Source organism: Aquila chrysaetos, chromosome 4 (assembly GCF_900496995.4).
Source record: "Aquila chrysaetos chrysaetos chromosome 4, bAquChr1.4, whole genome shotgun sequence".
NCBI lineage: Eukaryota > Metazoa > Chordata > Aves > Accipitriformes > Accipitridae > Aquila > Aquila chrysaetos.
This window is the reverse complement of record NC_044007.1, coordinates 21,844,256-21,856,495: the sequence shown is the minus strand read 5'-3', so window position 1 is coordinate 21,856,495 and position 12,240 is coordinate 21,844,256. Positions and strand designations below refer to the sequence as shown.

The window sequence follows — 12,240 nt, the reverse complement described above, 5'->3', positions numbered from 1 at the left end:
GCTTTTGTTAAGTGAGGAGAGGGCGTGGCAAAGACAGAAGTTCATTTGATCATGCACAGTCACGGGGGGGCGTGCAGCAGTCAAGTTCATATGCCTGCCCCAATGGGTATTTAATGATTTCACATGGAACAGCATCAACAAATCATTCAGTATTTGTTGGCAAAGAAGCTTCTCCCCGAATCTCCCAGCTCGGTGCCGAAACTGCCAACGTAAAATAGTCACTTTCTTACTATTTCTCCCTGGCCAACAAATATTTAGTTATTTCCACAAAATGAGTTTCTACACAACAGACCTAGATAATCACCTCCAAGTATGCTCTTGGGCTAGTGGCAGTAGTAAACTGTTCCTGCTTAAATCCTTCCCCCAAATTGGGCAGAGGGAGATTTGAAGGCAGGCCTGCCATATCACAGCAGACTACGGTAAGCACCAGGGTATTCAGTTCCCCTTTTTTAATGTGTTGCACAGGAAAGAGCTGACGTGACTTTGACACCTAAATGCACAAAGAATAGCATGGCTCAAAATCCTATTTACCTCTGTTTCTGAACAGCATCGGGCTTGAGCTCCGTTTCCCCTCCTCTCATTTCCTCCTGGCTCATTTAGACTTTGTGGATCCTACTCTTAAGTGCTTAAACCTTGCTACCTGTAACTTCATACCCATCTCAAAGCTGCAGGTCCCACAAACTGGCAAGGTAATTGAGTGTCAGGTCTTATAATACTATGCCTAGGAAAACTGAATTTATCCCACAGGTGGTTTTGAACACATTAAATAGGTTATTGGTAGTTAATAACATTCTGTCTAAGCAGTCCTTTTATTTAGTCCATTTGGACCAACAAGATAATCTCACATCAGCTGCATTTATGTACATTTGGTAAATATTTGATATTTCAAAGCTCAGCTGTCCCTGGAAAAAGTGGCCTGAAATACCACCTGTGGGACAGAAATAATCCTTATAATACTGTGAGAAGACAACTGGCCCCAAATTCTTAGTGATCACTGAACACGTGTTGCTGCTGCAACAAGGCTTCTGGCTCCTAATTGGCTTTGTAACCTTCACTCATGCATGAATAATTTTACTCTTTTTATCCTTCTCTTTGCACTGTTTTAAACAAATCTTTGCTCTGTCATCAGTGGCTGACTGAACTGTTGTACTGGTTTGGGCTGGATAGAGCTAATTTTCTTCACAGTAGCTAGTATGGGGCTGTTTTGGATTTGTGCTGAAAATAGTGTTGATAACACAGGGATGTTTTTGTTACTGCTGAGGGGTACTCACACAGAGCCAAGGCCTTTTCTGCTCCTCACCCCACCCCACCAGCGAGTAGGCTGGGGGGGGGCACAAGGAGTTGGGAGGGGACACAGCTGGGACAGCTGACCCCAACTGACCAAAGGGATATTCCATGCCATAGGACGTCACGCTCAGCGTATAAAGCTGGGGGAAGAAGAAGGAAGGGGGGATGTTTGGAGTGATGGCGTTTGTCTTCCCAAGTAAGTCTTACACGTGATGGAGCCCTGCTTTCCTGGAGATGGCTGAACACCTGCCTGCCCATGGGAAGTGGTGAATGAATTCCTTGTTTTGCTTTGCTTGCACACACGTCTTTTGCTTTACCTATTAAACTGTCTTTATCTCAGCCCATGAGTTTTCTCACTTTTATTCTTTCGATCCTCTCCCCCACCTTGCTGCAGGGGAGAGTGAGTGAGCAGCTGTGTGGGGCTGAGCTGCTGGCTGGAGTTAAACCACAACAACTGTGCAGAGAAGTTTCCTGTTAAACATTTACTCATTCTAAAATATTGCATAATAGTTCAATGATTTGAGAGACATTGCAGAAAAGTCATCAGTTGCAACCCTGAAAATGAATCTTATGGTAATGCTTTTGTGGTCTGCAGCAAAGCAAATAATCCTGGAAATCTAAACATTGGAATAGTGTTTAGTGTAGCTATCACAGAAGTATGATCAAAGAGATTTCTCAGTAACCTAATGATTAACTTAACTGATTTAATTTTAAGGTGAAGAACCCTGAAGAAAACCCAATCCACATTTATTATTTACCAAAAGAAAATAATTCAGCAAATTAAGGAATAGTTTTTTAAGAAATGGACAACTGAAGTTTGGAACATTCAGAAGACCTCGAGGACATCTTCTAAAAGTCTTATAATGAAGACACAATCAAAGTCTTCTGAGACACACACACTCACCCACCTCCCTGGGAACATTTAACTGCTACCTCCCAGCATAAAATGTTATTAATTTCTGTCTTCTGCTGTAATTATCCCATCTTACTCTTATCCTCTCTTTGCTTCCATTTTCACATCCTTCCTACCATATCCTATTTCTGAAAAGCACTTCTATCATCCCTCAGCCTTCAGCGTTTTCTTAACCCAAAGATTCTTACTGGCATTAAGCTTCAAATAAAAGTTGGTGAAACAGAGATGTATCTCAAATTCAGGAGATGCAGACAAACAGGCTTTGGGACAAACAATAAAGATGCTTTGTGAAGGAAACTAGAGACTGATGATGAGCAGTGGGGAGAAAGCTCAGCTAGTGAAGATGCATTATTAATCATATTTTCAATTTTTGACAACTTTACTCCAAGGAAGAAAGACTGGATCATGAACCAGATTTTCAACGCAAGAAAATTAACAGGAAGGGTACCACTGACTTTCAGTAATGCCGGATAAAGCACTTGGTTTTGGAGAATCGGTCTAAAGATGTGTCAGTTTGAGGTGAACTCTGGATTTGCAGAAGCGAACAAATGGTTACCTTTTCCCCTATTCAGAAAGTCAGAAGGACTTTGAATACTCAGTAGGTATTTCTCTGCAATTCCTATAAAGAATCCATAATGCCTGTTCACCTGGATTTACATTCACACCCCTCTTTTCTGCAGTGAGAATTTAATACTCATTCAATAAATCTACATGTAATTGCACCTGGAAACTCTTTGTAATTGTGAGAACAGTCAGGTGCCCCTTGTCAAAACTTAACAACTAGTTTTCTGAACAATCTGATGCTGACTACTTTCATGAGATGCATTTGCAGACACAAACAAGTGGTGATATTTTAAAATCTTATCTCTAAAGGCTTCTTCAGTTGTAAATGCTTTCCAAAACTAGCAAGTACACCTTATTGGTTTCCTATAATAAAACAAGGCTCAAAAAATATTATGAAAGGAGTTGAATCCTGTAGTTCCACATCATCTCTACAATTATAAATGTGCTCTCCTTAGTGTAAGTACTGGGCCACATCCAAGCTCCTAGCGCCAGTCTTTCCCCAAATACATTGGAAATGATGCTGCAGCCCATTAGCACTCAGCCTTGGGCCCCAAATCTGTGACATGAAGGCAGGCAGCTAAAGCTGTTGCGTGTGCTGAAGACCATCCTACTTTTTAAAGAAGCAATAGGTAGTGACTGTTCTTTCACATTTTCATCAGGCTAAGCTACTTGAACTTGCTCAACACAAATGATGGATCACAGACAGTACAACCAAGGAAGAGAAAAAAAAGACCAGGAACCCAGCAGAGGAGCATCTAAGAAACCCTAATACTATGCTCTTTTCACTATTCATTTCCCATAGTGGCTTAATAAGGGTCCAGTAAAATGGCCACCTTCTAAAAATCTGTGACACCATAAAGGCAGTTCAACTCAGGCATTGAAGTTCTAGGTCTCAGGGTGTTCTGGGCAAAAAAGACTCATCAGATCTGTCAGTTGCTTCCTGGTGGATAATTTCAGCCAAAACAAGCCAGTTCATAGGTGGGATTTTTCTAACTCCAAGAAACATAACCACAAAAGCACAGAGATTAGTTTCCTTTGGAAACTGTTACTTTTACTAATGCATTATCTAGAAAAAACCTGCAAATGATATTATTTTGGCCAATTCTCAAATTCAATCTCTCTCTTTTGAAGGAGTGTGAAGTCAGAATTGCAACTGTTGCCCAACATACCAGCCAAGACAAAGCAAAGCTGAACACCTCTGTTCCTTGCCACACCACTGCAGAAATGTTTATGACCTTCCTCACTATCCTGTATATTGTTCCTGCCTTTGTTTCTCATCTGGTGCACCAGAACTGCTTCCTCTAACTGTGGCTGTCAAAGGTCCTTCTTAACTGACCATAGGAAAGATGACAGGTTTAAAACACTAAATTTTACCAATTGTTCTTGCTCAATTTTCTACACCTGGAGAAGCAGCTAGAAATTATGTCCACACTTCTGTTGGCATACCTTTAGATACATGACTATTTGGCTGCAAAGGTATGAATGCAATTCTACTAATTATTCTGCCTTACCTCTGGAACACCACAAGTCAACAATGCTGTGACAAAATCTGAGATTTCTCCTCTAGATTCAGGTATCTGCCCCTGCTAGGCAATATCTACAACATACCCTTATTTCAGGCATCTTTTCCTTAGTCCTTAAAACAAGCTTATTCCTTTGTCCTTTACATTTTGCACAGGAAACCATTATTATTTGTTAGGAAGTGCACCCTGAACCAGAACTCCTCCTTGCATTCTCTTACACATTCCTGATTTGACACGTCCTACGCATTTTGACTTATCTTGGGGGGGCCTCCTACAATTGCTTATCTTCCCCCCCCCCCCCCAAAAAAAACCCCTTTGCAAAACGTATAATTATAATTATATTCCTTTAGAGTTTCTAGTCTATTTTATTACAACTCTCCCATCATTCAAATTCAAAATACAGTGACTCATCTTTTCACCTTAATTTTTTTTCCCTCCTGTGTTCCATCCCTTTCCTTCCTGCACAAGCAGCATAGGGGGTGACTGTCATGTGGAATAATCTTTCTAATTGAAAGCAAGTGAAGTATTTCAGATTGTATCTTTGCTTTGGTACTTTGGTAATGTGATGCAACTTAGTCACAAGGAGGAACTAATGCTGAAAGCTAAACTTCTGCTAGATTTCAGTGTGTGTGTGTAAATATTAAGTGTTAATTTGTGCCTGGATATTCACAGAGATTAGATACATTTTGTTAATGCTGGCTTTCCCCAAATGCCCGTTCTCAAAGTGCAATTAGGAATCACTAACCTAGATTGCTTATACAGCTACTTCTTTCCTCCATCGCTGATGGAGGAAGTCTTGTCTACCCAAACTGTTAGACAATACTTCAATTTAGCAAATACTACATTCTCTTCCCCCAAGTTACTATTCACCAGAGAGACCACAGTGTGGTACTGGATCTGAATGGAAGCCTCAACTGGACAAATACATTGACATGAAAGGAATGTTGTGCTATAACACTTCTCTCTATCAAGTACAATAATTATGGACTTTAATTTACTTTGATGAAGGAAAGCTAAATACAGTAGTTAAATCCCAAAAGAGGATAGAAGGGGAAGTTTTAACTATTGATCTGCTTACCTCTCCATACTTGCAATGACTTGGCAAAGGGACAAGGCAAACTTCTCCCTTGTCCTTTCAGAACATACCCCATTTTGGGCAATTGAATTGTAGCTGATGTCCTGGAGGAGTTCAGTTACCAATGGGTTATTTTCAGAAACCCCCAGGTGAGGAAGAAAAGAGATGCAGCCAAAAACACCCCACAAACCAACCGACAGAACACACTCCACAAAAAGCCTTATCACAACTACACAAAGATTAAAGCTGTTGACTTAAAACAAGATTTATGGGAAATGTGCAGTACTTCCTCAGGACAACTGCAGCAGTCGAATAGCTGCAGGAGAATGAAACAGGCCAGTAAATGAATGTTCACTTTTCAGAAAGGAAGCAAAAACTCATCCCAACAGGAAAAGCCATGATTAACTTTGATCTGCAGTATTTAATGTAAAGACTCACTGAAAAAGTATCTGTGACCCAAACTTGAACTGTGATTTCCCTAGACTGAACCCAAGCTTTGCCACAAGTTCTTGCTTTGGCATTTGGATAGGAACTGGAACACAAGATACTGTGAATAATTCCAGCATCCTGTCCCAGAACCTGTTTTGAAAGCAATACTTGCTGAACTTTTACTGAAAATGGACTTGACTTTGGAAACAAAACAAACCGTTGCAGCACTGGAAGCTCAGTCAGCCCCCTTATGTTTCAATGCAAATCAAATGACAAGAAAAGTGTGATATGTGAAAAGGAACAATGACAAACTCCTTCCATGCTTAGAAGGCTTTACCTGAGGAGAAAGCTTGCCTCACAATAACCTGCATTCTTCAAAGCTTTCAGATGAAAGTGATTTATTCCAGAAAGTAAGATAATTCCAGTGAATCATTCTGACTTTTGTTCAAAATGCCCTAGCATTGTAGCACAGCTAAATCAAGAATCACTTAAACAAAACACAAATTCAAGCTCTCCAAAATAAAAAAAAAAAACAAACAAACCCAAACAAAACAAAGTAATATGACTTAATGGAAGTCTCAGTAAAAACAAACCAAACAGCAAAAAAAAAAAAAAAAACCCAAACCCAATCACTAATACATTAATCAAAAGAAAAATCAACCACTCCCTTTAAAATCACCAAGAAAAAAAATCACTGCAACAAATTAGCCTCATACAAATATGAATTTTATTTACAATTTTCCAAATTCTCAATCAAATCCAACTTCTCAGCTAAATGTGTAGCATTTCTCCTTTAAAACAAATTAAACATTGTGTTCTTTTTACATCTGCAATATGGAATCCATAGGTACATGCTATTTGGGGCATCTAATGGAACAAATTTAGATCACTATGTGTGTGTTTAACACTGAAGGTATTCTATGAAGACTCTTTCTTCAAAATGTATCTGCCTTGGGGACAAACATTTCCATAACCACTTTCTAATGACAACTAGTTAGGAAGGTTTAAAAACCCAGTATTTTATACCAGGACATACTGTTCACATATATTTCAGGGTGTGTTACCATGTTCATATTGCAAAGTTGCCTGCTCTATAAGCAATGCCACTGAAATCAAACTAAAGATTACCCACAGATTTAGATATTATTCAATGTGAATAAAAATGGCCATTGATGACTTTTACTCAAGTATGTGTAATTATGGGCCAATCTGTACCTGATCTGGTACCAGTGTGATGTGATCTGTTCTGAAACTTGAAACCACATGGGTCATTATAATAAAAACTTTTATAACTGTATTGCACATAAGGTTCCTCAAAAGCACAAATCTACATAACCGTGTCCTGAACTCAGAATTTACCTGCTAACTCTCATGAATAAAATCAACCAGATGGTAAAAGTGTTTATTTTTCTCATCCCAGTGTCTGTGAATGAAGAGAACAGGGAGAAGATATATACACTTTGGAATCCATTCAATTATTTGTTTCTTCTGCATGTGATTTGTACTTCAGAGATGAAGATATTAAAAAAAAAAAAAAAGCCAGACAGACCTTGGATTTATCTTTAAAAGTACCTCAAAAACATAACAAAAATTCAATTTAATTTTGATACATATTAAAACATTTTAGTCAGTTCTGCCCGACAGCATAACACGACAGAAATGCACGAGACTTGAAACATGCTTTAAAATGACATTCAACAAAGTATTTAAAATTTAATAAATAGCATACAATCACACACAAATACATTTCATACTGGATCTTTAAGCCTACTGAAAACAGACTGGCAAAGAATAAATAAAACAGTAGTTGACATTTTTGTTTTTAAAAGTGTAGATTCTTGTTGTCACACTAGTAGCCACATATTAACCTGCTTATCACAAAATTGGAAGTTATGAGCTTTTTTCCCACTGATCTCTTTTGCTCCAACATGTAATACCACAAAAAAATACACTAAAAGGGATTTTTTTTTTTTTTGAACAACCAGTCTGCAACCAAGTAAACCAGTTTTTAAATACAACGAATAAATAGGGAATTAGTAAAGCAAATTCAATTGCAACAAAAATGCAACACCCCAAGAAAAGAGCCATGGAAATATATAGCCATTGCAATATTAGACAATAATAGTACTTAAAGTGATAGTGCTTGTGCACTAAGCTCATTAGAGACCTTAATATGATTTTAGTGCAAATCCCTTGAGTCCAAACAAGCTTTATACCCTACAGTATTAGGGAAAGATCTATTACCAGTTGGAACTTATTCTGTAGTGTATTTGTACATATTGGATATTTAAAGAACTAACACATATTGTAATATCTTCGGCCCTTTTTTACTTCAAATCGAAAAGACTAATGACTGGGGATTTTACATACTATTTGGCTGTACCATATTAGATTGCAGTTTAGGAAAGTCAATGCTATAAAAGCTTTTGCCACCAGTTTATCTATTGCATCTAAATTTCACAAATCATTGCATTTTGTACTTCTGAAAGAAAAAGAATGCTCCTGGAGAAAGTTTCTCCTCCCTTTAAATAAGTTCACATTATGATGAAATTCAAGAATATTTAGACAAAGTATTGTATAAACTCAAAGGAAAGTACATATTTTACATTAACAATCCTTACCAGTATTTAGTATATTAAGTTACAAGTATGTTGGCAATAATACAACAGAGTCAATTCCTAAAGGAAAATAATTCTGTACAAATTCACCTGTTAATATGGGGTTAAACAGGCAGCCAAATAAGTCTTGAGCAGCCATGTTTTTGGTTTGAACTACAGTACCAGGATAAACTAAATTTCAAACTAACTGGGATATCTTCAGTTTAAAGAGTAATCAGATTATACTGGACACACACATTGTGTATTCAGAGCAATTAAAATGTTCACTCTAATAGTTCCATAATGTCATCCAGTATAAGAAATGTTTAATCAACCACACAGGCTAAAATAGTTTTAACATAATGTTGTCCTGGTTTTTTTTTTAAACTAAAAACTAGTTTTAACTGTGAAGTACAAAACAATGACAGATATTGCTCCAACTTGTACACAATCTTTCCTAAACAATCCGTACCTAGCAGAGTAATAATGCCTCATCGTCACTAGTTTCATTTTTCACTGTTGCTTCTAAGCAAGTGTCAGGTATCTGGGCAGTGTGTACGATGCCACAGCTCTCACAGGGGCCATCTCGACTGCATGACCTTACACCGTGATGTGTTGCACTGTAAGGTTGCCTAAGCCCTGGTCCTTGATCTGAGCTGAGATCAAGTAGAGGTCTTGAACAGTCATTCATGTCAAAGTCTGATGCTACATCAGAGACTGGAATTAACATTTCAACATCATCATCCTCTTCTCTTCCACTTACCCCATTATCAAGCTGTCTCAAAGGACTTTGGTTCTGATTCACTGAGCTTGATCTCCCTAAAGTAAAGCGTACCCAGCGTAAGCCTTGAGTCATACGACTTAGCGCACTAGTAAGCTGGTGACGTGCGGGACTTGTGCTTGGGGGCTCTACGCTCGTCACTTCTCTTCCACTATCCGTGTTACCGCTACTGCCGCTCTGAGCAGAGGAACTCCCACACGCTCCAACTGTTGCTTCTATTGCTGTTGTAGGTGGGACTTTCTGAGGCAAGGTGGCAGCAACACCACCGACTGCTCCTGCTGTGTCTCTTCTTTCATTTTCTGTGTCTGTATCATCAGATTCAACTGAAAACAGACTTCTGTGAGTATTATTTCTTTCAGCTTCTCTACTAGTACTTTGGCTGGCAACATCATCTCCATCCGCTGAGACCAATGCCAATGATCCAGAATGACGTGACCGTGCAAAATTAAAAATTCGATTCCAAATGTTACTTGATCTGCCAGCAATAGGAAGTCTGATTGAGGTAAATCCAAGCTGAGATCGTACTGCCAGTCTCAGGTTTTCCAGAACTGAAGCCTAAATGAGAAGACAAGCAACAATCAAGTGTTGACAGTATGTTGGCACTGTCTGAACAAAAGAATGGCCACTATTGTGCAGAATGGCATATAACCACAAAGTTAAATGTAGTGTCTTAAATATTAAAAAATGTTGCCTCTTTAAGATTAAGAATCTGGTGTGTGTAGCAATAGGCTGTTTTAAAAACAAAGCAGGCACGAAAAAAGTCTAGATTCTCTTGAGAAAAAATATTATGAACAGGGAAATTAAGCAGAAATACATATGGTAGAAAAAGGGGAATAAAAGAGAAATGAAGTATATACGGTACATTTCTGCCCAAATCAAGGACCTCTAAATAAAGACAAAGTAAAAACCAAGGCACTATAACCTGGATATGGAACACTGATTACAGAAAAGTACATCCACAGACCCCGTGCAGACCCAGGTATGCAAGATATGTTACATACAATCTTACCAAGAAGATGAAGTAGTCACTGTGAATGTTAAAAGTAGAGTACATAGAAACATGCCTCAAAAAGTTTAGGATTTAAAAACTAAATCTTCCAGAAAGATTTAACAGAGGTGACCTTTCCTTATCCACTACCATGGGGCTGCCTAGAATAGAGACTAAATTAAATATCCTCTCTAACAGAGGCTTGTAGTTTGATTTTTTTCCTATTCTGGCATAATCAGTTAATTCCAGTTTCAAAATGCTTTAATGCTTCTGTTTAATTAAAATTATCTTACATGTTCTAAACCATACATTTCCCAAATCTGGTATACATTTTCTAGTCATTCACCTATAGAACAATGCATGCCTGAATTTTTCTGCTTAAAACCTTGTATAACTTTTAAATTGTAAGGTAACACAAACATACTAACACCATTGACTTGGGTGTCCCTTACTCAAACTTATAGAAAAAAGTGCCTCAGCTAAGTAGCTCAATTCTTAAACACTAGGGCAGAAGATCTGCCAGATGCCCATGATTCTGAAAACATTCACTGATGTGTTTAATTACAGGATAAAACCCATATTTGCATCTTTTAATGAAGATTATGGCAAAAATATAGAATATTCTTCAGAACAGCCTGGTTTTTTTCCCCAATTAAACACTTAACATATATGCATGTATTTCGCTTTGTTTACAAACACTGAACTTCAATGTTCTCATGCTGTCTCCTTCAGCTCCCTTCTACAATCCTTCAGATGCCACTGGGCATACACAGAACAGTATCCAAACAATACCTCATGCACAACCTCCCTCTTCCCTTCCAATAGTTCATAGAATGATATTTGAATTCAAGCATATAAATACTTATGTTCAGTAGCCTTACTCAAAAACTACTGGCGAGATTGCTACTCATCCTTGAAAATCCAGCTCTGAAGGCATGTATCGGTTTTAGAAGGAAAGCATTACATACAAATCAGAACAACCAAGATTCCTCTAGCTTGAGGCTACTAACCTCCAGGAAACCTCAACTAGGTATCTTCAGTCCTACACAGATTTGCAATCTTAAGATGGATATATTGCTCAAAACAAAGAAAGCTGAACACATCCTAACTTAATACTGACTCCCTGCCCCCAACACTTAACCATATTAAAAATTTAATTTGAGCTTTATAATTCATAGAATTCAATTTACATTAAGCTTTTACTGATATTCTCTCCTCTGAAAAACAATTTTTTAAACAATGCAACTTCCTTGGTTAAATAAGAGTATAAATTTTTATCATGGAAGCATCAATGCTCTAGAATGACTTTTTCATTATTTCTGAAGGTGATGGCCTGCTCCCTACTATTCCTTATTTTTATGCTAGTTAATTTCCCAGTACAGCTACTTAAGTTTTCAAGGTCACAAGTCTTATCTGAAATACTGGTCTTCATAATGCGAATTCACTAACACACTTTCATTGTTCAAAACTATTGTACATGCATCAGTATTTTTATGGACTGTGAAATCATGGTTACATAGAAAGACTGTGAAGCAACTACATTTTGTTATGTCTCATTACGAAAAATTGCCACTTTCAGCAAGTCTTTCAAATGCCATTATATTTTAGCTCTGAAAAAAAAAATTAAAATATATCTGAAGCAACAGTGGTTAATTCAATTTAAGTCAAATTAAAGATAAAAGAAAATGTCAGTAATTGCACAGCTTTTTACAAGCTCCAGTACCAATCTCTGACTGCAGCCACTACATGTCTGGGTTTTCCAGAATTGTCCTCTCTATCAGGAGATTTCATTTTAATAAAACCCAAGATCTTTAGGCTACCTTTGGGGGGTTTCATGATGAAAAACAGGTCTGAGCAAGCTAAGTTTGTCTAAAAATTGTAATGATTCCTAAACGTGTTCATGTGCACCAAACCTGAAGTGTCCCATACAGGGTAGGGGTGTGCAGGAAACATTGGTTTGTTCCAAGTTACCTATACTAGAGGACTTACACATCTTGGCATAACAATTTCACTGTCTTAACAGACTTTCTCGACCTATCCCTACCTCAAGAGGCTCATGAGCATAGCTGCATCACAAACTGGT

The 12,240-nt window shown here is 37.9% G+C and overlaps 1 protein-coding gene across 2 annotated transcripts in view; it reads right to left on the bottom strand.

The window, feature by feature from the left end:
• Positions 1 to 6,495: 6,495 nt before the first annotated feature.
• The window catches only part of LRP12 (LDL receptor related protein 12), a 53,250-nt gene continuing 47,505 nt past the window's right edge, over positions 6,496 to 12,240 (bottom strand). For both annotated transcript variants that reach the window (XM_030012327.2, XM_030012326.2), the window contains one exon: positions 6,496 to 9,724. In XM_030012327.2, the coding sequence (XP_029868187.1) occupies positions 8,861 to 9,724 (864 nt within the window). In that variant the 3' untranslated portion in view covers positions 6,496 to 8,860. The remainder of the gene's footprint in view (positions 9,725 to 12,240) is intronic.